Source organism: Rhinoraja longicauda, chromosome 37 (assembly GCF_053455715.1).
Source record: "Rhinoraja longicauda isolate Sanriku21f chromosome 37, sRhiLon1.1, whole genome shotgun sequence".
In the NCBI taxonomy this organism is placed as follows: domain Eukaryota; kingdom Metazoa; phylum Chordata; class Chondrichthyes; order Rajiformes; family Arhynchobatidae; genus Rhinoraja; species Rhinoraja longicauda.
This window is the reverse complement of record NC_135989.1, coordinates 18,997,111-19,022,903: the sequence shown is the minus strand read 5'-3', so window position 1 is coordinate 19,022,903 and position 25,793 is coordinate 18,997,111. Positions and strand designations below refer to the sequence as shown.

The following is a 25,793-nucleotide window of genomic DNA, read 5'->3' as shown; positions in this document are numbered from 1 at the left end:
AGGCTGTGCCCTCTGCCACACAGCATGGAAACAGGCCCTTTTGCCCAGCTTGTCCACGCCAACCAAGGTGCCTCTTCTGCACTAGTCCCACCTGCCCACGTTGGTCCATATCCCTCCAAACCCTTGCTATCTAGTCCAAGACTCTCCCACACTAGGAAACATCCTCTCCACGTCCACTCTACCTAGGCCTTTCATTATTTGGTATTCTTTGGGGGGTAGTGTGAATTGTGAGGAAGATGCAATAAGGCTGCAGGGTGACTTGGACAGGTTGTGTGAGTGGGCGGATACATGGCAGATGCAGTTTAATGTAGATAAGTGTGAGGTTATTCACTTTGGAAGTAAGAATAGAAAGGCAGATTATTATCTGAATGGTGTCAAGTTAGGAGGAGGGGGAGTTCAACGAGATCTGGGTGTCCTAGTGCATCAGTCAATGAAAGGAAGCATGCAGGTACAGCAGGCAGTGAAGAAAGCCAATGGAATGTTGGCCTTCGTAACAAGAGGAGTTGAGTATAGGAGCAAAGAGGTCCTTCTACAGTTGTACCGGGCCCTGGTGAGACCGCACCTGGAGTACTGTGTGCAGTTTTGGTCTCCAAATTTGAGGAAGGATATTCTTGCTATGGAGGGCGTGCAGCGTAGGTTCACTAGGTTAATTCCCGGAATGGCGGGACTGTCGTATGTTGAAAGGCTGGAGCGATTGGGCTTGTATACACTGGAATTTAGAAGGATGAGGGGGGATCTTATTGAAACATATAAGATAATTAGGGGATTGGACACATTAGAGGCAGATAACATGTTCCCAGTGTTAGGGGAGTCCAGAACAAGGGGCCACAGTTTGAGAATAAGGGGTAGGCCATTTAGAACGGAGATGAGGAAGAACTTTTTCAGTCAGAGGGTGGTGAAGGTGTGGAATTCTCTGCCTCAGAAGGCAGTGGAGGCCAGTTCGTTGGATGCTTTCAAGAGAGAGCTGGATAGAGCTCTTGAGGATAGCGGAGTGAGGGGGTATGGGGAGAAGGCAGGAACGGGGTACTGATTGAGTGATCAGCCATGATCGCATTGAATGGCGGTGCTGGCTCGAAGGGCTGAATGGCCTACTCCTGCACCTATTGTCTATTGTCTATTGTCTATTCTCTGCTGTGCTTTGTATATGGCACTGCAGTCCCATGCTTTCCTGTGCATTCTGCACTGCAGTCCCATGCTGCCCCCTGCATTCTGCACTGCAGTCCCATGCTGCCCCCTGCATTCTGCACTGCAGTCCCATGCTGCCCCCTGCATTCTGCACTGCAGTCCCATGCTGCCCCCTGCATTCTGCACTGCAGTCCCATGCTGCCCCCTGCATTCTGCACTGCAGTCCCATGCTGCCCCCTGCATTCTGCACTGCAGTCCCATGCTTTCTTGTGCATTCTGCACTGCAGTCCCATGCTTTCTTGTGCATTCTGCACTGCAGTCCCATGCTTTCTTGTGCATTCTGCACTGCAGTCCCATGCTTTCCTGTGCATTCTGCACTGCAGTCTCATGCTGCCCCCTGCATTCTGCACTGCAGTCCCATGCTTTCCTGTGCATTCTGCACTGCAGTCCCATCCTGCCCCCTGCATTCTGCACTGCAGTCTCATGCTGTCCTTTGCATTCTGCACTGCAGTCTCATGCTGCCCCCTGCATTCTGCATTGCAGTCTCATGCTGCCCCCTGCATTCTGCACTGCAGTCCCATCCTGCCCCCTGCATTCTGCATTGCAGTCTCATGCTGTCCTTTGCATTCTGCACTGCAGTCCCATGCTCTCCTGTGCATTCCTCTACATTCTGCACTGCAATCCCTTGCTGTTCCTTGCATTCTGCACTGTAGTCCCAGGCTGTCCCTTGCATTCTGTATTGCAGTCCTGTGCTGCCCCTTGCCTTCTGCACTGCAGTCCAGTGCATTGTCCTGCATTCTGCACTGCACTTCCATGCTGTCGCTTGCATTCTGTATTACAGTCCCATGCTGTCCTGTGCATTCTACACTGCAGTCCCACCCTGTCCTGTGCATTCTGCATTGCAATTCCATGCTGTTTCTTGCATTCTGCACTACTGTCCTGTGCTGTACGATTCCGATTTGAATTTTCTGAGTTTTACTGAAGTGCTGTTTTATTTTAGGCAGGATTGACACTGCTGAAATTGTCCAGTCGCTCAAGTCTCTGGGAATCGAAATCAGTCCTCAGAATGCGAAGAAGATTCTCCACTCGTAAGCTCGTTTCCTGGAACTTGCCGCAAAAAACACACCTTTATTTAAATTGTGGCTAAGCTTCAGTCACTAAGGCGGCGGTTGTGTTTTCTGTCGTTGGTTTCCAGGAGTGGGTGTGTTTGAAAGCTTCGCTGTTGCTACCCAATGAGGCACTTTCCTGAATCAGCCTGAAGAATCACCCATTCCTTCTCTCCAGAGAGGCTGCCTGTCCCGCTGAGTTACTCCAGCATTTTGTGTCTATCATCGGTGTAAAACAGCACCTGCAGTTCCTTCCTCCACCTTGCTGAACGCAGGCAGCCATGACGTTATATAATTTCACAGCAGGAGGGGAGGCTGTTTGGCCCACAGTGTTGCCCACAGTGTTGCACTTTGCAGCAGCATTTCGGAATCTCCCACTCCTCCTTCCCTATTCCCTTCCCAACTCCCTTCCCAACTTTACCCCTTTAGGATAGTACTTCCATCAATATTCTTTGGACCGTACAAGAATAAGAGGCAATTTTATTGACCCATCCCGGCCCGACCCATCCCGGCCTGCGGGCGGTGAGGGGGGGATGGGGAGATGTGGCCTCCAGTGGGAGAGTCGGCAACGAGGGAGTTACAGGATTAGGGGGCGGACATTTAAAACTGAGCTGTGTAGGAACTTCTTCTCCCAGAGGGAGGTGAATCTGTGGGATTCTCCTGCCCAGTGGGTGTGGAGGCCGGATCACTGGAGGTTTAAAGAGGAGGGAGAGAAATGTGTGAAAGATGGGGGGATGGAGGGCAATGGGGAACTGGCACAGAAGAGGAGATGAGGCCCGGGGCAGATCAGCCGTGATCATGGTGGGGGTGGGGGTGGAATAGGCTGGAGGGGCCGAGTGGCCCGGGGCCCCTGTTTTCTGCTCTTGAGTATTTGCAACATCTTTGATTTTTATGTCATGGTTTCAGCATCTGCACGTGTTTGGATTGTAGTATTTTCTGATTGTTTCTCTCCAGAGATGCTGCCTGACCCGCTGAGTTCTCCAGCATTGTGTGTCTGCCTTCGATGTAAACCAGCACCTGCAGTTATCCTTCCTATGTTCTGGTTGTTTATTCAGTATATCTGAAGCAGTGACGTCTTGGTGCAGCGGGTTGAGCTGCTGCCTCACAGTTCTCCTGATCCGGGTTCAATCACCACCTCCCGCACCTGCATGGATCCCCAGGGTGGGGTGTTTCCCCAGTGTGGGTGACCCCCGGAGTGGGGGGGGGGGTTTCCCCGGGGTGGGGGGGTCTCTCCAGGTTGGGGAGTCTCCCCGGGGTGGGGGGTTTTCCCGGGGTGGGGTTTCCCCGGGGTGGGGGGTTTCCCCAGGGTGGGGTTTCCCCGGGGTGCGGTTTCCCCGGGGTGGGGGGGGGTCTCTCCAGGGTGGGGGATCCCCAGGGTGGGGTTTCCCCGGGGTGGGGGGTCTCTCCAGGGTGGGGGATCTCCCCGGGGTGGGGGTCTCTCCAGGGTGGGGGTCTCTCCAGGGTGGGGGTCCCTGGGTGGGGGTTTCCCCGGTGTGGGGGGTCTCTCCAGGGTGGGGGTTTCCCAGGGTGGGGGATATCTCCAGGTGGGGTTTCCCTGGGGTGGGGGGTTTTCCCCAGGGTGGGGGGGGGGGGTCCCCGGGGTGGGGTTCTCTCCAGGTTGGGGGGGTCTCCCAGGGGTGCGGGTTTCCCCGGGGTGGGGGGTCTCTCCAGGGTGGGGGGGTTTCCCCGGGGTGGGGGACTCTCCAGGGTGGGGTTTCCCCGGGGTGGGGGGTCTCTCCAGGATGGGGGGTTTCCCCAGGGTGGGGGGTCTCCCTGGGGTGGGGTTTCCCCGAGGTGGGGGTCTCCCAGGGTCGGGTTTCCACGGGGTGGGGGGGTCTCTCCAGGGTGGGGGGGTTTCCCCGGGGTGTGGGGGGTCTTCTTGGGGTGGGGTTTCCCCGGGGTGGGGGGTCTCTCCAGGGTGGGGGGGTCTCCCAGGGGTGGGGGTTTCCCCGGGGTGGAGGGTCTCCTTGGCGTTGGGTTTCCCCAGGGTAGGGGTCTCTCAGGGTGGGGGGCCATGGGGTGGGTGTTTGCAATCTTTGAGTTGGTGGCACAGTTGAGCACAGTGCGTTGCCCTGCTGTGGAGATGAGCAGAGCTGTCTGAGGGGAAGGCGTAGAGAGAATATAATGTGGTCAGTATAAATGAGTGTTCATAGTTGGCCTTGACTGGGCCGAATGGCCTGTTTCCCTGATGTATGACTGGTAGATGGGTGTAACGTTAAGACTGTATGGGGGGAGAGTTGTGTAACGTTGTGTTGTTGGGTGGAGAGGGTGCAGAGACAGAGCTCACCCCCCTGACCCACCATTGCTTCTCTCCACAGCATGGATGAAGATGGCACCATGACCGTTGACTGGAACGAATGGCGTGACCACTTCATCTTCAACCCGGCAGCCAGCATTCAGGAGATCATCCAGTTCTGGAAACACTCTACGGTGAGCAGCAAGGGATTTTGCTCTTCATGCCCACAGCAGCTTGGCTGAGGGATGGACCCCTTGTACAGCGGCCACCCTTGTACAGCGGAGGCCACCCTTGTACGGAGGAGGCTACCCTTGTACAGCGGCCACCCTTGTACAGCGGAGGCCACCCTTGTACAGAGGAGGCCACCCTTGTACAGAGGCGGCCACCCTTGTACAGAGGAGGCCACCCTTGTACAGCGGAGGCCACCCTTGTACAGAGGAGGCCACCCTTGTACAGCGGCCACCCTTGACAAGCGGCCACCCTTGTACAGCGGAGGCCACCCTTGTACAGAGGAGGCCACCCTTGTACAGAGGAGGCCACCCTTGTACAGAGGAGGCCACCCTTGTACAGAGGAGGCCACCCTTGTAAAGCGGAGGCCACCCTTGTACAGCGGCCACCCTTGTACAGCGGAGGCCACCCTTGTACAGAGGAGGCCACCCTTGTACAGCGGCCACCCTTGTACAGAGGAGGCCACCCTTGTACAGCGGCCACCCTTGTACAGAGGAGGCCACCCTTGTACAGCGGAGGCCACCCTTGTACAGCGGAGGCCACCCTTGTACAGCGGAGGCCACCCTTGTACAGCGGCCACCCTTGTACAGCGGCCACCCTTGTACAGCGGCCACCCTTGTACAGAGGAGGCCACCCTTGTACAGCGGAGGCCACCCTTGTACAGCAGAGGCCACCCTTGTACAGCGGCCACCCTTGTACAGAGGAGGCCACCCTTGTACAGCGGAGGCCACCCTTGTACAGAGGAGGCCACCCTTGTACAGCGGAGGCCACCCTTGTACAGAGGCCACCCTTGTACAGAGGCCACCCTTGTACAGAGGCCACCCTTGTACAGAGGAGGCCACCCTTGTACAGCGGAGGCCACCCTTGTACAGCGGCCACCCTTGTACGGCGGCCACCCTTGCACAGCGGAGGCCACCCTTGTACAGCAGAGGCCAGTGTCCATGCAGAATCTGCCTGGGCTGCAGTAAAGGGAATAGACTGCAGCCAAACTGAGACAGGGCCAGGCAGCATGATGAACAATGGGTGGTTCTGACAGTGGGACTGAGGTATCTGTGATGCTGGCAGCCTCATTGTTACCGCCCCATTGTACTGGATGTCAACACCCCTGACCGCGGCAAATGTGCTGCTGTGCCCGCAGGTCCTGGATATCGGGGACAGCCTGACCATCCCTGATGAGTTCACGGAGGAGGAGAGGAAGTCGGGCATGTGGTGGAGACAGCTGCTGTCCGGGGCAGTGGCGGGAGCTGTGTCACGTACGGGAACAGCCCCCCTGGATCGCCTCAAAGTCCTCATGCAGGTCGGTGCAACATTACTGAGCAGCACGGTGGCACAGCGGTAGAGCTGCTGCCTCACAGCGCCAGAGACCCGGGTTCAATCCTGACCATGGGTGCTGTCTGTACGGAGTTTGTACGTTTTCCCTGTGACCTGTGTGGGTTTTCTCTGAGATCTTCAGTTTCCTTCCACATTCCAACGACGTACTGGTTTGCAGGTTGATTGTCTCCAGGGTTGTGTTAATGTGTGGGATCGCTGGTCGGTGCGGTCTCAATGGGCCGATAGGCCTGTTTCTCTGCTATATCTCTAAACTAACCTAAAGCCATGTGTAGTAGAGGTGTCCTCTGCACCACTCATACAGTCCCAGTGGTCGTGAAATCTGTTGTCACAGTCGGGGACAGTTTAAGCAGTAAAGTCTGCTTGGTAATATTGTGTACAATGTAAAAATAGGATAATAATGCCCAGGAGTAGGTAATAGTTCATTCAGGCAGCGTTTGTGGACAGAAAATTTATTGCCGTTTCAGCAAAGGATGGCATTGGACGTCAGCTCCTTTGCTCTCATTAACATTCTCTCCCCACAGATGCTGCCCGACTTGCAGAGTTCCGGCATTTGCCAGTATTTTTCCAAACTTATAGCTTAATTTTAATCTTAATTTTCATTTCAAACTTAAAGTGGTTTCGCAGCGCAGTGCCACAGGGAGATATCATCCCTGTGTTATGGGATTGTTGTGTGCATTAGATTCTCATTTAGATTATGGCAACCTTCTAGAGAATTGGGTTATAATAACTGCTTTAATTTAAATGATCAGGGCAAGGGTGTATGGGTGGGGGGTGTATGGGTAGGGGGTGTATGGGTGGTGGGTGTGAGTTTGGTGGGTGGGGGGTGTATGGGTGGTGGGTGTGAGTTTGGTGGGTGGGGGGTGTATGGGTGGGGGGTGTATGGGTGGGGGGTGTATGGGTGGGGGGTGTATGGGTGTATGGGTGGTGGGTGTGAGTTTGATAGGTGGGGGGTGTATGGGTGGGGGGTGTATGGGTGGTGGGTGTATGGGTGGTGGGTGTATGGGTGGTGGGTGTATGGGTGGTGGGTGTGAGTTTGGTAGGTGGGGGGTGTATGGGTGGGGGGTGTATGGGTGGTGGGTGTATGGGTGGTGGGTGTATGGGTGGTGGGTGTGAGTTTGGTGGGTGGGGGGTGTATGGGTGGGGGGTGTATGGGTGGTGGGTGTGAGTTTGGTGGGTGGGGGGTGTATGGGTGGGGGGTGTATGGGTGGGGGGTGTATGGGTGTATGGGTGGTGGGTGTGAGTTTGATAGGTGGGGGGTGTATGGGTGGTGGGTGTATGGGTGGTGGGTGTATGGGTGGTGGGTGTATGGGTGGTGGGTGTGAGTTTGGTAGGTGGGGGGTGTATGGGTGGGGGGTGTATGGGTGGTGGGTGTATGGGTGGTGGGTGTATGGGTGTATGGGTGGTGGGTGTGAGTTTGGTAGGTGGGGGGTGTATGGGTGGGGGGTGTATGGGTGGTGGGTGTATGGGTGGTGGGTGTATGGGTGGTGGGTGTATGGGTGGTGGGTGTGAGTTTGGTGGGTGGTGGGTGTCCGGAACGTGCTGCCAGAGGAGGTCGTTCCATAAAGGCATTTATGGTTTAAAAGACATTTGGACATGAATAGGAAAAGGTTTAGAGGGATATGGGCCAAACCCGGACAGGTGGGCCATGGGGCACGTTGGTTGGCATGGGCAGGTTGGGCTGAAGGGCCTGTTTCCGTGCTGTGTGACTCAATGACTCTATGTATCGGTGGCATGGGTCATTTATCAATATAGGTGGAGTTATCATCCACACACAAAATGAGTAGAAGAGAGACCTCTGCAGTGTTACTTCATTATACTCAGACCAGCCATGATCTAATTGTTTGGAAATATCTATACTTCTGTGTCCATTTCTCTGGGTGCTGTTCCCACATGATGTTCCCACATCTCCTTTAAACTCACAGAGGCCCTGTCTCCCCACACTCAGTGGGGCCCTGTATCACACGTTCCATGCACTGTAACTCAGTGGGGCCCTGTATCACACGTTCCATGCACTGTAACTCAGTGGGGTCCTGTATCACACGTTCCATGCACTGTAACTCAGTGGGGCCCTGTATCACACGTTCCATGCACTGTAACTCAGTGGGGTCCTGTATCACACGTTCCATGCACTGTAACTCAGTGGGGCCCTGTATCACACGTTCCATGCACTGTAACTCAGTGGGGTCCTGTATCACACGTTCCATGCACTGTAACTCAGTGGGGTGCTGTATCACACTCTCCACGTAACTCTGGGGCCCTGTATCACACGCTCCATGTACTGTAACTCAGTGGGGCTCTGTATCACACGCTGCACGTACACTGTAACTCAGTGGGGCTGTGTATCACACTGTAACTCAGTGGGGCCCTGTATCACACGCTCCACGTAACTCTGGGGCCCAGTATCACACTCTCCACGTAACTCTGGGGCCCTGTATCACACGCTCCACGTAACTCTGGGGCCCAGTATCACACGCTCCACGTAACTCTGGGGCCCTGTATCACACGCTCCACGTAACTCTGGGGCCCAGTATCACACGCTCCATGTAAACAGACCCCCGTCCCTGGGCTCCATTTACCACGTCCACTGAAAACATTGTGATGTCGCTGTGTAACAGGCACACCAAAAGTGGATTAAACGAGTATTGGGATGTTAATAGGAGTAATATCCAATCATCCAGAAAACCTGGCAGCAATCCAATGTTGAACCTGCTCGATCAGTCTGAAGAAGGATCTCGACCCAAAATGTCATGTATAGCTACTCTCCAGAAATGCTGCCTGACCCGCTGAGTTACTCCAGCACTCTGTGAAACGTCACCTATCCATGTTCCTCACAGATGTTGCCTGACCCGCTGAGTTACTGCAGCTTTTTGTGTCTGTCTATCTGTGTTTCTGTTGTACAACAGATAAGATGTTCATTCATTTACTGAACGTTGAATTGTTTTAAAACTAGGTTCATGCTTCCAAAACCAACCAGATGAGTATATTCAGCGGTTTCAAGCAGATGTTGAAGGAGGGGGGAGCGATTTCCCTGTGGCGGGGAAACGGGATGAACGTGGTGAAGATCGCCCCAGAAACAGCCATCAAATTCATGGCCTATGAACAGGTGAGAGAACACAGGTACAGGTGTGAGAGTGCAGGTACAGGTGTGAGAGTGTGCAAGTACAGGTGTGAGAGTGCAAGTACAGGTGTGAGAGTAAATGCAGGAACAGGTGTGAGAATGCAGGAACAGGTGTGAGAATGCAGGAACAGGTGTGAGAATGCAAGTACAGGTGTGAGAGTGAATGCAGGTACAGGTGTCAGAGTGAATGCAGGTACAGGTGTGAGAATGCAGGTACAGGTGTGAGAGAATGTAGGAACAGGTGTGAGAGTGCAGGTACAGGTGTGAGAGTGAATGCAGGTACAGGTGTGAGAGTGCAGGTACAGGTGTGAGAGTGCAGGTACAGGTGTGAGTGCAGGTACAGGTGTGTGAATGCAGGTACAGTTGTGTAAGATTGCATGTGTACAGGTGTGAGAGTCTGCAGGTACAGAGACCACAGGGGGCCTGTCACCTTCTCCCCAGATATCTCCCCTAGCCCCTGGCTAAAAATAGGCAATACGGGGAGAAAAGATGAGGTACGAGGGTAAACTAGCCAATAATATAAAGGACGATAGTAAAAGCTTTTTTAGGTATGTGAAGAGGAAAAAAATAGTCAAGGCAAATGTGGGTCCCTTGAAGACAGAAGCAGGGGAATTTATTATGGGGAACAAGGAAATGGCAGACGAGTTGAACCGGTACTTTGGATCTGTCTTCACTAAGGAAGATACAAACAATCTTCCAGATGTTCTAGTGGCCAGAGATCCTAGGGTGACGGAGGAACTGAAGGAGATTCACATTAGGCAGGAAATGGTGTTGGGTAGACTGATGGGACTGAAGGCTGATAAATCCCCAGGGCCTGATGGTCTGCATCCCAGAGTACTTAAGGAGGTGGCTCTAGAAATTGTGGACACATTGGTGATAATTTTCCAATGTTCTATAGATTCAGGGTCAGTTCCTGTGGATTGGATGGTAGCTAATGTTATCCCACTTTTTAAGAAAGGAGGGAGAGAGAAAACGGGAAATTATAGACCAGTTAGTCTGACATCAGTGGTGGGGAAGATGCTGGAGTCAATTATAAAAGACAAAATTGCGGAGCATTTGGATAGTAGTAACAGGATTGTTCCGAGTCAGCATGGATTTACAAAGGGGAAATCATGCTTGACTAATCTTCTGGAATTTTTTGAGGATGTAACTAGGAAAATTGACAGGGGAGAGCCGGTGGATGTGGTGTACCTCGACTTTCAGAAAGCCTTCGACAAGGTCCCACATAGGAGATTGGTGGGCAAAATTAGAGCACATGGTATTGGAGGTAGGGTACTGACATGGATAGAAAATTGGTTGACAGACAGAAAGCAAAGAGTGGGGATAAATGGGCCCCTTTCAGAATGGCAGGCAGTGACTAGTGGGGTACCGCAAGGCTCGGTGCTGGGACCGCAGCTATTTACAATATACATCAATGACTTGGATGAAGGGATTAAAAGTACCATTAGCAAATTTGCAGATGATACAAAGCTGGGTGGCAGTGTGAACTGTGAGGAAGATGCTATGAGGTTGCAGGGTGACTTGGACAGGTTGTGTGAGTGGGCGGATACATGGCAGATGCAGTTTAATGTGGATAAGTGTGAGGTTATCCACTTTGGTGGTAAGAATAGGAAGGCAGATTATTATCTGAATCGTGTCAAGTTAGGAAAAGGGGACGTACAATGAGATCTGGGTGTCCTAGTGCATCGGTCACTGAAAGGAAGCATGCAGGTACAGCAGGCAGTGAAGAAAGCCAATGGAATGTTGGCCTTCATAACAAGAGGAGTTGAGTATAGGAGCAAAGAGGTCCTTCTGCAGTTGTACAGGGCCCTAGTGAGACCGCACCTGGAGTACTGTGTGCAGTTTTGGTCTCCAAATTTGAGGAAGGATATTCTTGCTATTGAGGGCATGCAGCGTAGGTTTACTAGGTTAATTCCCGGAATGGCGGGACTGTCATATGTTGAAAGACTGGATCGACTAGGCTTGTATACACTGGAATTTAGAAGGATGAGAGGGGATCGTATCGAAACGTATAAGATTATTAAGGGGTTGGACACGTTAGAGGCAGGAAACATGTTCCCAATGTTGGGGGAGTCCAGAACAAGGGGCCACAGTTTAAGAATAAGGGGTAGGCCATTTAGAACGGAGATGAGGAAAAACCTTTTCAGTTGGAGAGTTGTGAATCTGTGGAATTCTCTGCCTCAGAAGGCAGTGGAGGCCAGTTCTCTGAATGCATTCAAGAGAGAGCTGGATAGAGCTCTTAAGGATAGCGGAGTCAGGGGGTATGGGGAGAAGGCAGGAACGGGGTACTGATTGAGAATGATCAGCCATGATCAGCCACATTGAATGGCGGTGCTGGCTCAAAGGGCCGAATGGCCTCCTCCTGCACCTGTTGTCTATTGTCTATTGGCTCCTCAAATGGCTGTCACAGGCAGACTGAGGCGGGCCGGTCACGGGTCTGTAGCTCCACCCCATCCCCCCACCCCACGCCGGGCAGGCCCGTGACCGGCCTGTATCTCCACACACACACGTCCCCATCCCCCACCCCACGCCGGGCAGTCACAGGCAGACTGGGCCTGTATCTCCACACACACACACACACACACACACACACGTCACCTTCTCCCACCCCACCCCACCCCACGCCGGGCAGGCCCGTGACCGGCCTGTATCTCCACACACACACACACGTCGCCATCCACCCACCCCATCCCACGCCGGGCAGTCACAGGCAGACAGGGCCTGTATCTCCGCACACACACGTCGCCATCCACCCACCCCACCCCACGCCGGGCAGTCACAGGCAGACAGGGCCTGTATCTCCGCACACACACGTCCCCACCCCACGCCGGGCAGTCACAGGCAGACAGGGCCTGTATCTCCGCACACACACACACGTCGCCATCCACCCACCCCATCCCACGCCGGGCAGTCACAGGCAGACAGGGCCTGTATCTCCGCACACACACGTCCCCACCCCACGCCGGGCAGTCACAGGCAGACAGGGCCTGTATCTCCGCACACATAGAGCACCTGTCAGAGTCACACAGCACAAACAGGCCCTTCAGCCCAACTAGTCAATGCTGACCAAGATACCCCATCAAACATAGTGCCATTTGCCCGTATTCTGCTCATATCCATTGAAACATGCAAGAGATTAGAGAGCACGTGGTATTGGGGGTAGGGTATTGACATGGATAGAGAACTGGTTGGCATACAGGAAGCAAAGAGTAGGAATTAATGGGTCCTTTTCAGAATGGCAGGCAGTGGTGTCGCAAGTCTCGGTGCTGGAACCCCAGTTATTTACAATATCACAGTATTAATGATTTAGACGAGGGAATTAAATGTGACAAGTTGGGTGGCAGTGTGAGCTGCGATGAGAATGCTATGAGGCTGCAGGGTGACTTGGATAGGTTGGGTGAGTGGGCAGATGCATGGCAGATGCAGTATAATTTAGATAAATGTGAGGTTATCCACTTTGGTAGCAAGAACAGGAAGGCAGATTAGGAGAAGGGGAGGTGCAACGAGTCCTGGGTGTCCCGATGAAAGTAAACATGCAGGCACAGCGGACGGTGAAGAAAGTTAATGGCATGTTGGCCTTCATTGCAAGAGGATTTGAGTTTAGGATCAAGGAGGTCCTACTGCAGTTGTACAGGGCCCTGGTGAGACCACACCTGGAGTATTGTGTGCAATTTTGGTCTCCTAATTTGAGGATGGATATTCATGTTTTTGAGAGAGTGCAGCGTAAGTTCACCAGGTTAATTCCCAGGATGGTAGGACTGGCATATGATGAAAGAATGGGTGGACTGGGCTTGTATTCACTGAGAGGGGATCTTATAGAAACATGCAAAATTCTTAAAGGATTAGACAACCTAGATGCAGGAAAAATGTTTCCGATATTGGGGGAGTCCAGAACCAGGGGGTCACAGTTTAAGAATATGGGGTCGGCCAGTAAGGACTGAGATGAGGAAAAACTTCTTCACCCAGAGAGTTGTGAATCTGTGGAATTCTCTGCCACAGAAGGCAGTGGAGGCCAATTCACTGGATGTTTTCAAGAGAGAGTTAGATTTAACCCCTCGGGCTAAAGGAATCAAGGAACATGAGGAAAAAGCAGGAACGGGGTACTGATTTTAGATGTCAGCCATGATCTTATTGAATAGCAGTGCTGGCTCGAAGGGCCAAATGGCCTACTCCTGCACCTATTTTTCTATGTTTCTGTGAAACCTTTCCTAACCATTTAATTGTTAAAGATGTTTTAAATGTTGTTATTGTACCCAATTCTACAGCTTCCTCTGGCAGGTTGTTCCACATACCCACCACGCCCTGTGAAAAACATGCCCCTTAGACCACCATGAAGCTCTATCCTCTAGTTATAAACTCCTAGCTGGGGAAAAAGTGTGAATATCTTCCCTCTTTATCTTCCCTCTTTACGCCCCTCACAATGTTGTAAACTTCTCTGAGGGTCCAGGAAACCTGGTCCCAGCCTACCCTGCCCCCCTTTGCCCAGTGTCCCACTGAATCTAGATCGGGAGGGGGGGTGGGGTGTTCATGTCTAAGAGCAAAATCTGGCCATTCGGCCCATCTTGTCTACCCAGCCATTCAATCATGGCTGATATATCTACCTCCTATCCCCATTCTCCTGCCTTCTCCCCATAACCTCTGACACCCCTGCCTGTAGAAATGTGGGGACAATAGATTATAGTGAAAAATAATCGGGGAGTTGGATGTGAGCTAGTATAGACTTGATGGGCCAAATGGCCTCGTTCTATGAAGTGAGGCAAAATGGTAAGGAGGGCAATGCCCCACCCAGGGCATTGCTCAACATAATACGCTCCGGGCTATCGATGCATCTCGCCAGATCCCAGTCCCCTGGCAATGAGTTTTTGCTCCAGATTTTGGCGTTCGCAGTCTCTCCTGTCTGGATCAACATTTTCTTGCATCAACTCACTGTCCTGCCCTGGGTGAAAACAAAGGTATTCATGTAGGACCTCACCCACACCCTGCTTGGATCCACTCAGAATCTGCCCCTGCTCCCTGGTGTCACCCTCTCCACCCCGGGCTCCATCTTCTGGCTGCCATCCTCTCCTGAGGAACCTGTAGAATGACGGGACCAATGTCTGGATCAGCCTCGGTCGGGATTGCAGTCCAGCGGGGGCTCATGGATTGGGAGGTGTACATACAGTATGTGGGGATGTTGAGTGTGGGGATGGAATCAGATTAGCTCTGACCTCATCTTTGTTGACTGTTTCTCACTTGCTCTGTCTTACAGTATAAGAAACTCATCGCGCCCGATTGTCAAAACATTCGTACCCACGAGAGGTTCATCGCTGGGTCACTTGCTGGGGCCACGGCTCAGACCACCATCTACCCGATGGAGGTGGGTGCAGATGGGGCAGGACCTCAAAGCCACAGGCAATGTCAGATGATTCAGAGTGTCAGGCACAAGATTCTCCCAAACACCCACAATCTGCCCACAGCCCCCAATGCGGGCACAGAGAGAGCAGTGAGAGAGCAGAGAGCGGGCACAGAGAGAGAGAGAGCAGAGAGATAGTGGGCAGTCAGAGCAGTTGAATTACAGAGACTCCAGGTCATGCCCAACGTCCCAGAGAGAGCAGAGAGCGGGCAGTGAGAGAGCACAGAGCAGAGAGCGGGCAGTGAGAGAGCACAGAGCAGAGAGCGGGCAGTGAGAGAGCACAGAGCAGAGAGCGGGCAGTGAGAGAGCACAGAGCAGAGAGCGGCCAGTGAGAGAGCACAGAGCAGAGAGCGGGCAGTGAGAGAGCACAGAGCAGAGAGCAGGCAGTGAGAGCAGAGCACGGGCAGAGAGCGGGCAGTGAGAGGGCACAGAGCAGAGAGCGGCCAGTGAGAGAGCACAGAGCAGAGAGCGGGCAGTGAGAGCAGAGCACGGGCAGAGAGCGGCCAGTGAGAGAGCACAGAGCAGAGAGCGGCCAGTGAGAGGGTACAGAGAGAGCAGAGCACGGGCAGAGCGGGCAGAGAGAGGAGAGATGGGGCAGTGTTGAATTAGACTCCAGGCCACTCCCAACGTCCCAGAGAGAGCCCACAGTGGGAGAGTGGGTAGAGAGGGTAGGCAGAGTGGGCAGAGAGAGGGTAGAGAGAGTGGGCAGAGAGAGGGTAGAGAGAGTGGGTAGAGAGAGTGGGCAGAGAGAGGGTAGGGAGAGTGGGCAGAGAGAGGGTAGGGAGAGTGGGCAGAGAGAGGGTAGAGAGAGTGGGCAGAGAGAGGGTAGAGAGAGTGGGCAGAGAGAGGGTAGGGAGAGTGGGCAGAGAGAGGGTAGGGAGAGTGGGCAGAGAGAGGGTAGGGATAGTGGGCAGAGAGAGGGTAGAGAGAGTGGGCAGAGGGAGGGTAGAGAGAGTGGGCAGAGGGAGGGTAGGGAGAGTGGGCAGAGAGGGTAGGGAGAGTGGGCAGAGGGAGGGTGGGCACGGGTGCCAGTGGGGCATGGTAGGGAGGGTAACCAAAGGCCCTGTGTTTGTCTGCCCATGACAGGTGCTGAAGACCAGGATGGCGCTGCGTAAGACAGGACAATACTCCGGGGTGGCCGAATGTGTGAAGAAGATTTGGAGGAACGAGGGGTTCATTGCATTTTACAAAGGCTACATTCCAAATATTCTGGGCATTATTCCATACGCTGGTATCGATCTGGCCATTTATGAGGTAAGTCGTAGAGGTGTGGGATAGCACTGCAAATAACAGGCCCTTCAGGGACTGGTGATGACTTTGGCAGTGCAGTGACCAAGGTAACTGTTACAGTGCAGAGTGACCAGGGTAACTGTTACAGTGCAGTGACCAGGGTAACTGTTACAGTGCAGTGACCAGGGTACCTGTTACAGTGCAGTGACCAGGGTAACTGTTACAGTGCAGTGACCAGGGTAACTGTTACAGTGCAGTGACCAGGGTAACTGTTACAGTGCAGTGACCAGGGTAACTGTTACAGTGCAGAGTGACCAGGGTAACTGTTACAGTGCAGAGTGACCAGGGTAACTGTTACAGTGCAGAGTGACCAGGGTAACTGTTACAGTGCAGAGTGACCAGGGTAACTTACAGTGCAGAGTGACCAGGGTAACTGTTACAGTGCAGAGTGACCAGGGTAACTGCTGGGGTGAAGGAGTCCAATGTAGATGCTGGGGGAGGTGGATCTCTATTTTGTCGGCGTTTACAAGAACAAGGGATAGTCTTATTCCAACTTCAGATTGGAAAAGATTTGACAGGGCAGATGTCACAGTGATGGGCGGTGCTGGCTCGAAGGACCGAATGGCCTCCTGCACCTATTGTCTATTGACATGTCGAGATATTTAATCGGTGAGACTCACTACAAGAAGATATCGTTCCTGAGGTGTGTGTGATAGTGTTAGAGAGCGGAGGATCTCGACAATACCTGCCCCAAGGAAGGTGGAGATCAGATCAGTGCATAGATGGCGGCACGGTGGCACAGCGGTAGAGTTGCTGCCTTACAGCGCCGGAGACCCGGGTTTGATCCCGACTACAGGTGCTGTCTATATGGAGTTTGTACGTTCTCCCTGTGACCTGCGTGGGTTTTCTCCGGGTGCTCTGGTTTCCTCCCACACTCCAAAGACGTGCAGGTTTGGGGATTAATTGGCTTGGTATAAATGTAAATTGTCCCTAGTGTGTGTGGGATAGTGTTGGTGTGCGGGGATCGCTGGTTGGCACGGACTCGGGGGGCCGAAGGGCCTGTGTGGGATAGTGTTGGTGTGCGGGGATCGCTGGTCGGCACGGACTCGGGGGGCCGAAGGGCCTGTGTGGGATAGTGTTGGTGTGCGGGGATCGCTGGTCGGCACGGACTCGGGGGGCCGAAGGGCCTGTGTGGGATAGTGTTGGTGTGCGGGGATCGCTGGTCGGCGCCGACTCAGTGGGCCGAAGGGCCTGTGTGGGATAGTGTTGGTGTGCGGGGATCGCTGGTCGGCACGGACTCGGGGGGCCGAAGGGCCTGTGTCTCTAAATTAAACTAAGCTAAATTTAAGGTGAAGGAAGAGAAATGTGTGAAAGTTGATGATGGATGGAGGGCGATGGGGAACGGTGGGGTGGGATAGGTTGGAGGGGCCGAGTGGCTTGAGGCCGATCAGCCGTGATCACTGAAGGCAGGATAGGCATGAGGGGCCGAATGACCTCCTGTTTCCTTGTGTGTGTGTTGAGTTCACACTCACTGTTACACACCTGTTCACACTAGCTTTGATTGTGCAACATGGGCCCATCAATCAGCCTCATTGGTGACCCTCGGACTATCCTTGCACGGACTTTGCTGGTTTTACCTTGCACTGAACGTTATTCCCCTATGCATCTACACTGGACGACTCGATTGTAATCACGCAACAAAAGCTTCTCACTGTACCTCGGTATATGGGACAATAAACTAAACTGAACTAAACTAACGTCTGTGCCAACCCTCAGGCACCGACCCACACTGGAACATGGAACAGTACAGCACAGGAACAGACCCTTCGGCCCACAATGTCCGTGCCGACCATGATGCCAGGTGAAACTAATCTGCCTGCAAGTGATCCATATCCCTCCACTCCCTGCACATCCATGCGCCTATCTCAGTTTCTTAAACACCACTATAACACCTGCCTCCACACCTGGCAGCGTGTTCCAGGCACCCACACCTGCCTCCACACCTGGCAGGGCGTTCCAGGCACCCACACCTGGCAGCGTGTTCCAGGCACCCACACCTGGCAGTGTGTTCCAGGCACCCACACCTGGCAAGGGCCTTCCAGGCACCCACCCACATTTGGCACCCACACCTGGCAGTGCGTTCCAGGCACCCACACCTGAGTATATTCCAGGCACCCACACCTGGCAGGGCGTTCCAGGCACCCACACCTGGCAGGGCATTCCTGGCACCCACACCTGGCAGGGCGTTCCAGGCACCCACACCTGGCACCCACACCTGGCAGGGCGTTCCAGGCACCCACACCTGGCAGTGCATTCCAGGCACCCACACCTGGCAAGGGCGTTCCAGGCACCCACCCACATTTGGCACCCACATCTGGCAGGGCGTTCCAGGCACCCACACCAGGCACCCACACCTGGCACCCACACCTGGCATGGCGTTGCAGGCACCCTCACCTGGCAGGGCGTTGCAGGCACCCACCTTTGTCGGTGAGATTTATGGGGTGTTATTGGACACAGAGCAGTGGATGCCTGGAGCGTGTCCGTCACTCAGGCAGATGGTGCAACACGTGGCTGTGGTTTGGGAGGTATTTGGACACATTAACTGGTGGGGAATGAAGGATTGAAACCATGGCTAGTTGCTGGGATTAGTTTAAATTTACATCATGGGCAGTACAGACATTGTGGGCCAAAGGATCTATTCCTGAGATGTATTGTTCTGCTACTTTCTCCAGGGATACTGCCTCTCCTGATAAGTGTTTACCATTCAGATTGGTAGCACCTGGTGTATCAGTGACAGAGGACAAACACACATCTCCAAACGGGAGGTGGAAACAGGGCTGGAAGCAGGAAATAGTGACACCAGTAATGGAAAACAGAACAGAATCTTGCTCAGAGTCACAGGGAACTACACAGTAAATGGAAATAAAGATCATTCTTGCCTCAGCTAATTGAACTGCCTGAATGATATCACAGGAACAGTTAAAGGTGATGTTGGAATCGTAATATGTGGAGCTCTGTTTTAAAAAGGGTCTGGATTCAGTCCAGACACTGGAGCAAGTGGACCACTAGCAGTTACAAACACACCAGGAATCAGGAGGAGCTGAAGGTCATTCCCCGTTTGGAAGATGCAGTCCAGGGGTTGTACAGGGACTGGGCTGTAACTGTGTCCCTCTCACCGCCTGCTCTCCTCTCCTCTCCCCTGCAGACACTGAAACAGTCCTGGCTCAATAAATACGCCAAGGATTCGGCCAACCCAGGGATCCTGGTCCTCTTGTCGTGCGGCACCATCTCCAGCACCTGCGGTCAACTGGCCAGCTACCCCCTGGCCCTGGTCCGCACACGCATGCAGGCACAAGGTGAGCTGTTCCCCCCCCCACACACCCCAACCCCACACACTGCACCCCGTCACCCACACACCGCACCCCGTCACCCACATACCTCCCACCCCACCCACACCCCACCCACACACCGCACCCCCTCACCCACCCACACTGCGGTCAACTGGCCAGCTACCCCCTGGCCCTGGTCCGCACACGCATGCAGGCACAAGGTGAGCTGTTACCCCCCCCCACACACCGCACCCCCTCACCCACCCACACTGCAGTCAGCTGGCCAGCTACCCCCTGGCCCTGGTCCGCACACGCATGCAGGCACAAGGTGAGCTGTTCCCCAACCCCACACACTGCACCCCGTCACCCACACACCGCACCCCGTCACCCACATACCTCCCACCCCACCCACACCCCCACACCCCACCCACCCACACCGCAGTCAGCTGGCCAGCTACCCCCTGGCCCTGGTCCGCACACGCATGCAGGCACAAGGTGAGCTGTTCCCCCCCCCCCACACACCCCAACCCCACACACTGCACCCCGTCACCCACACACCGCACCCCGTCACCCACATACCTCCCACCCCACCCACACCCCCACACCCCACCCACACACCGCACCCCCTCACCCACCCACACTGCAGTCAGCTGGCCAGCTACCCCCTGGTCCTGGTCCGCATACGCATGCAGGCACAAGGTGAGCTGTTACCCCCACCCCCTCACCCCCAGGCCCCACCCACACACCCCCTCACCCCACCCACACACCCCCTCACCCCACACACACACCCGACCTCCTCACACCGCACCCCACACCCTCCGCACCCACCCGACCCTCACACCCTCTCACCTCACACCCCCCCACCTCACACCCCCCCACCTCACACACCCCCACCCACCCACACACCCCCACTCTCCAGTCTTCGGGAACTCAGTCATGGTGAAAGGTGATGCAAATACCTCCACCAGCTATCTCCCCCAGCAATATGTAAGGATGTATTTGCTCAGGCCCCAGGTTTATCCACCGTTATATCCCTGAATACCCCCAGCCTCTTCCGTTGCAATGTTGATATGTGCCCTGACATCCTTAGCACCATGGGTTTATGAATAGTAAACATAGCTGATAAATATTTAAGACCATGCGCAAAAAAATCTAAAAATCTAAAAAGAAATGTCCTGTGGCTTCAGACGTAAACTGATCTTTAAAGACATTTGTTCCACCTCTAGTTCCCCGTTTGCTCTTGTACTCTTTATACTTTTCGAGGCTTTGGGATTCCCTTCACTAATCTGCCATGGATATCTCGTGTCCACCCATACTCTCTGGCATCTCATCTTCTTCAATGGAAGTGCCTGGTCCCAGCTGCCTGAATGTGGCTGTGCCTCACTCTCCCTGGTCAACCAACACTCACTACTGCTGGCCTTGTCCTTCACTCTACCAGGAACATGCTGAACACCCCACTCGCCCGACCAATCCCATCCCGGCCCGACCCATCCCATCCCGGCCCGACCCATTCCATCCCGGCCCGACCCATCCCATCCCGGCCCGACCCATCCCATCCCGGCCCGACCCATCTCATCCCGGCCCTACCCATCCCATCCCATCCCATCCCGACCCATCCCATCCCATCCCGGCCCGACCAATCCCATCCCGGCCCGACCCATCCCATCCCGACCCATCCCATCCCGACCCATCCCGGCCTGCGGGCGGTGAGGGGGAGATGTGGCCTCCAGTGGGAGAGTCGGCAACGAGGGAGTTACAGGATTAGGGGGCGGACATTTAAAACTGAGGTGTGTAGGAACCTCTTCTCCCAGAGGGAGGTGAATCTGTGGGATTCTCCTGCCCAGAGGGTGTGGAGGCCGGATCACTGGGGGTTTAAAGAGGAGGGAGAGACGTGTGCAAGATGGGGGGGATGGAGGGCGATGGGGGGGAATGGAGGGCGATGGAGGGCGATGGGGAACTGGCACAGAAGAGGAGATGAGGCCCGGGGCAGATCAGCCGTGATCACGGTGGGGGTGGGGGTGGGATAGGCTGGAGGGGCCGAGTGGCCTGATGCTGCTTTGATGTTGTGTCCATCTGATACCTAGTATTCCCAGCATTTTTGTTTTTTAAGTTCCTCTAAAAGTAGAGGTGGTCCGGATCAGGATGTGTCTCCATTGCTGCCCCAGGGAGTGTCTCCCTGCACCCGGGGTGTTGGGGGTAACCTTCAGCCCCCCCCACCCCCGGCGTAACAAGCGGCCTCCACTCCGCGCCACACGGTTTGTTGACTCGGCCCCCCTGTCGTTACAGCGTCGTTGGAGGGGGCGCAGCAGCGCAGCATGGTGCAGCTGTTCCAGGAAATCGTGGCCAAAGAGGGCCCCCTTGGGCTGTACCGCGGACTGGCTCCCAACTTCATGAAGGTCATCCCTGCCGTCAGCATCAGCTACGTGGTGTATGAGCGCATGAGGATGGTCCTGGGATTGAACCCAACCTGAGCCCCCACCCCCACCCCACCCCACCCCCACCCCAGAACCAGAGCCCCACCCCAGAACCAGAGCCCACCCCCACCCCAGAACCAGAGCCCACCCCCACCCCAGAACCAGAGCCCCACCCCAGAACTAGAGCCCACCCCCACCCCAGAACCAGAGCCCACCCCCACCCCAGAACCTGAGCCCACCCCCACCCCAGAACCAGAGCCCACCCCAGAACCAGAGCCCACCCCCACCCCAGAACCAGAGCCCACCCCCATCCCAGAACCAGAGCCCACCCCCACCCCAGAACCAGAGCCCACCCCGACCCCACCTCAGAACCAGAGCCCACTAATCCCCACCCCCACCCCAGAACCAAAGCCCACCCCCACCCCAGAACCAGAGCCCACCAATGCCCACACCACCCCAGAGCCCGAGCTCACCAACACCCACCCCCACCCCAGAACCAAAGCCCACCCCAGAACCAGAGCCCACCCCTACTCCCACCCCCACCTCAGAACCACATCTCACCAAATCACCAACACCCACTCACCCACCCATTCACTCACTATCTGCCCCTTCAAACCCAGAACCAGGGAACCTCACCCCACCTCCACACCCCGCTTCCTGCTCCTCTACCTTCACACGCGCTGGAAACAGCCCCTTCGGCCCATTGAGTGCATGCTGACCATTGATCCCCACCAACAGTACAGCCATGCATTGGCAGTACCTTGAGCCTCCACAAGGAGGCGGAAGACCTTCAGCCGGTCAACATGGATCCATTCAGCCTCCGTCCGTGCCGACATGCAGTGGGACACGCCTAGGACCGTGTTCCCCAGACAACACGTGTGTGTTCTCCAGCCTCTCACACGTGTGGTCCCTAGCCCGGCACACATCCTAGTTCCCAAAATCCCAGCTGATTTGTGGCTCAGCTTGGCACACGTGTAGCACACATGTTCCCCAGGTTTGTGTGTTAACTCAGAGCGAAGCTTCTGCTGGGTACGGAAGATGCACCGTGACCACTAGGATGTGTCCTAAATTGGTCCGGAATGTCCAGGCATGGGCGCCTCGTTATGTGGGAATCTGGGGGCGGCACGGTGGTGCAGTGGGTAGTGCTGCTGCCTCTCAGCACCAGAGACCCGGGTACCATCTCCACCTGTGATGCTGTCTGTGTGGAGTCTGCACCTTCTCCCCGTAACCGGGTGCGTTTCCCCCGGGTGCTCCGGTTTCCTCCCACGTCCCAAAGACGTGCGGGGTGGGTGGGGGGGGTTTAATGGGCCCCCAGTGTGGGTGAGGGGGGAATGTGGGGGGGGTTAATGGGCCCCCAGTGTGTGGGTGAGGGGGGACTGTGGGGGGGGGGGGGGTTGGTGAGACTGTGGGGGGGTTAATGGGCCCCCAATGTGGGTGAGGGGTGGACTGTGGGGGGAGCTGATGGGACTGTGGGGGGGGGGAGTTGGTGGGACTGTGGGGGAGTTGGTGGGACTGTGGGGGGAGTTGGTGGGACTGTGGGGGGGTTAATGGGCCCCCAGTGTGTGGGTGAGGGGTGGACTGTGGGGGGAGTTGGTGGGACTGTGGGGGGGGGAGTTGGTGGGACTGTGGGGGAGTTGGTGGGACTAGGGTGGGGGGTTGGTGGGACTAGGGTGGGGGGTTGGTGGGACTGTGGGGGGAGTAATGAACATGACCTTGTGCAGCACATTCTGCTGTGGAAGGGTGTGATGAGTTGGTTCCATCTTGTTTGTCGCTGACTGGGGCAGTGGGGGGACAGGGGACGGTGTGTACGGCGAGCCGGTCAGACCCTCTGGCCAATGATTGTGTGGGTGGGAGATGCAAACAGCTGCCCTCTGTTGGTGCACGACATCGGCGTGTGGGTGGGAACAGGATGGACCCCAACACTTTCAATCTCGGGGAATAACCTTTTTTAAATTGTCTTTTAGCTTGGTTTTAATTCTGCAAATTATCAAATAATTCTTTGTTTCTGGTGTGATGCGGCTTTATTCCATTAAACGTATCTGTGAAGGTTGCCTGGGGTGTTGTGTTTACACTCTGCCTTCCCAGACGTTGGGACCCTTCAATGTGTCGAGTCAGCAACTTTCCAGGTTACAATGGTGGTTTAAGTAGATGTCTATCATGGTGTAATCCAGACATAATCATGCTGCTGGATTTGTATTTCATTTTATATTGGATTTGCATGGATTTTTAATCAATAAATGCAATGGTGTATTTACAACAGTGTGTAAACAGCTGAACCTGGCTGGGCTGGAACGGGCTGGTGGTGGGGACAAAGTCAGGCAATATCTGGGGGGAGAAAAGCTGTGAACGTCCTGGATCTGAGTTCCTCTGTGCGAGAGTTAACCGCAGATGCTGCCTGACCCACTGAGTATTTACCACATTTTCTGTTTTAACTCAAGCTTTCAGCATCTGCAAATAGACACAAGAAGCTGGAGTAACTCAGCGGGCCAGGCAGCATCTCTGGAGAGAAGGAATGGGTGACGTTTCAGGTCGAGACCCTTCTCCGGAGATGCTGCCTGTCCCACTGAGTTACTCCAGCTTATTGTGTTTATCTTCGGTTTAAACCACTGTCTGCAGTTCCTTCCTACACACATTCAAGCCTCTGCAACTTGTTTTGATTTTCAGTACAAGTGTAAACCTGGACGACTGTAATTATGTATAACCGGTCACCACCACAGCAAGCACAGCAAACCTCCTGAATGTGTAGTTCCATTGGTAAACACACAAAGTGGACAGGCAGCATCTCTGGAGGCAAGGAATGGGTGACGTTTCATGCCCACACCCTTCTTCAGACGGAACCCTCCTCTCCTTTGGTCCCTGGTCTCGATGAACGAGCGAACTGGTTGGTAGAAGCAGTACCTGCCGTGGGAATCCCCCGTGTCTTCCTGAACCCACTGTGTGTGATGTTCACACAGGTGATGCCTGAACCCACTGTGTGTGAGTGTGATGCTCACACAGGTGATGCCTGAACCCACTGTGTGTGATGCTCACTCACACAGGTGATCAGTTGCAGTTTACTTCATTGTCTTCAACAGAGACCCGTGGTTCCATAAATCACACTCATGATGTTCACACTGGGCTGAGAATGACCACACTCCATGGCCGCACAATAATAATGTACAACACCTGCCCCTGGCCATCACTGTCCCCACACTGGGGTCCCAGTGACCATCACTGTCCCCACACTGGGGTCCCAGATCCTGACCTGGAGTGGCCAAAGACGCACTGGATACCAGAGCAGATCAGGGGCAAGGGACCCTGTGGTGAGAAACCCACCCCCACACCTGTCCCTCACACCTGTTCCCCACACCTGTCCCCCACACCTGCAAGGCTCGGGTCTGCAATGGGTTCCTTCAATGTGTCGAGTCAGCAAGGTTCCCGGTTACACTGGTGCTTGAAATAATGTCAGCCTGAGTCATCGTAAACAAACACTGGGGGGTTGTGGGCATGGGGTCCACACATGGGTGGGTGGGTGAGTCTGTCTCCCTCCCTCGATGTAGTTTGTATTTTATATTGGAGTGTGTCAGACCCCTCCTCACTGGCCTGGGGAGCGTGGCCTCCACAACATTGAGAAGCTCCACATCCTACACAAAGCTTTTCACTGTACCTCGGTACACGTGACAGGAATCAAAACTGAACTGAGGGCAGAGCAGCAGTTAGATTGCACCCGTCCACAGCGAGCACATTACCCCATGGTACAACAGTTAGATTGCACCCGTCCACAGCGAGCACATTACCCCATGGTACAACAGTTAGATTGCACCCGTCCACAGCGAGCACATTACCCCATGGTACAACAGTTAGATTGCACCCGTCCACAGCGAGCCCATTGCCCCACCGACAAGGCACGGACCGGTGCAGCAGGTGGGATGATCCAATACAACAGAACTTTATTTATCCCAGGAGGGAAATTGCCAACAGTCATAAAGCACAAAATACATGAAATTAAAGTGACGAGTGGAAAGGCCAGGATTGGGGATGTGCAAAGATTTGTTGTGGGGGGGAGGGGCGATGGGGAGGTCAGTCTACCCCAAGGCAAGGGGGGGGGGGGGCGATGGGGAGGTCAGTCTACCCCAAGACAGGGGAGGGGGGGAGCGATGGGGAGGTCAGTCTACCCCAAGACAGGGGGGAAGGAGGGGGGGGGCGATGGGGAGGTCAGTCTACCCCAAGACAGGGGGGAAGGAGGGGGGAGCGATGGGGAGGTCAGTCTACCCCAAGACGGGGGGGGGGGGGGCGATGGGGAG

The 25,793-nt window shown here is 54.8% G+C and overlaps 1 protein-coding gene across 2 annotated transcripts in view; it reads left to right on the top strand.

Annotated features, from left to right (window-relative positions):
• LOC144610599 (mitochondrial adenyl nucleotide antiporter SLC25A24-like) overlaps positions 1 to 22,798 on the top strand; it is a 34,075-nt gene extending 11,277 nt beyond the window's left edge. The window contains exons 3-10 of one of the 2 annotated variants that reach the window (XM_078429409.1): positions 2,126 to 2,213; positions 4,550 to 4,661; positions 5,834 to 5,992; positions 8,978 to 9,130; positions 14,394 to 14,501; positions 15,624 to 15,791; positions 18,973 to 19,123; positions 21,383 to 22,798. In XM_078429409.1, coding sequence (XP_078285535.1) covers positions 2,126 to 2,213; positions 4,550 to 4,661; positions 5,834 to 5,992; positions 8,978 to 9,130; positions 14,394 to 14,501; positions 15,624 to 15,791; positions 18,973 to 19,123; positions 21,383 to 21,567 — 1,124 coding nt within the window. In that variant the 3' untranslated portion in view covers positions 21,568 to 22,798. The remainder of the gene's footprint in view (positions 1 to 2,125; positions 2,214 to 4,549; positions 4,662 to 5,833; positions 5,993 to 8,977; positions 9,131 to 14,393; positions 14,502 to 15,623; positions 15,792 to 18,972; positions 19,124 to 21,382) is intronic. The other variant, XM_078429410.1, reaches the window with a different exon arrangement.
• The last annotated feature ends 2,995 nt before the right edge of the window (positions 22,799 to 25,793 follow it).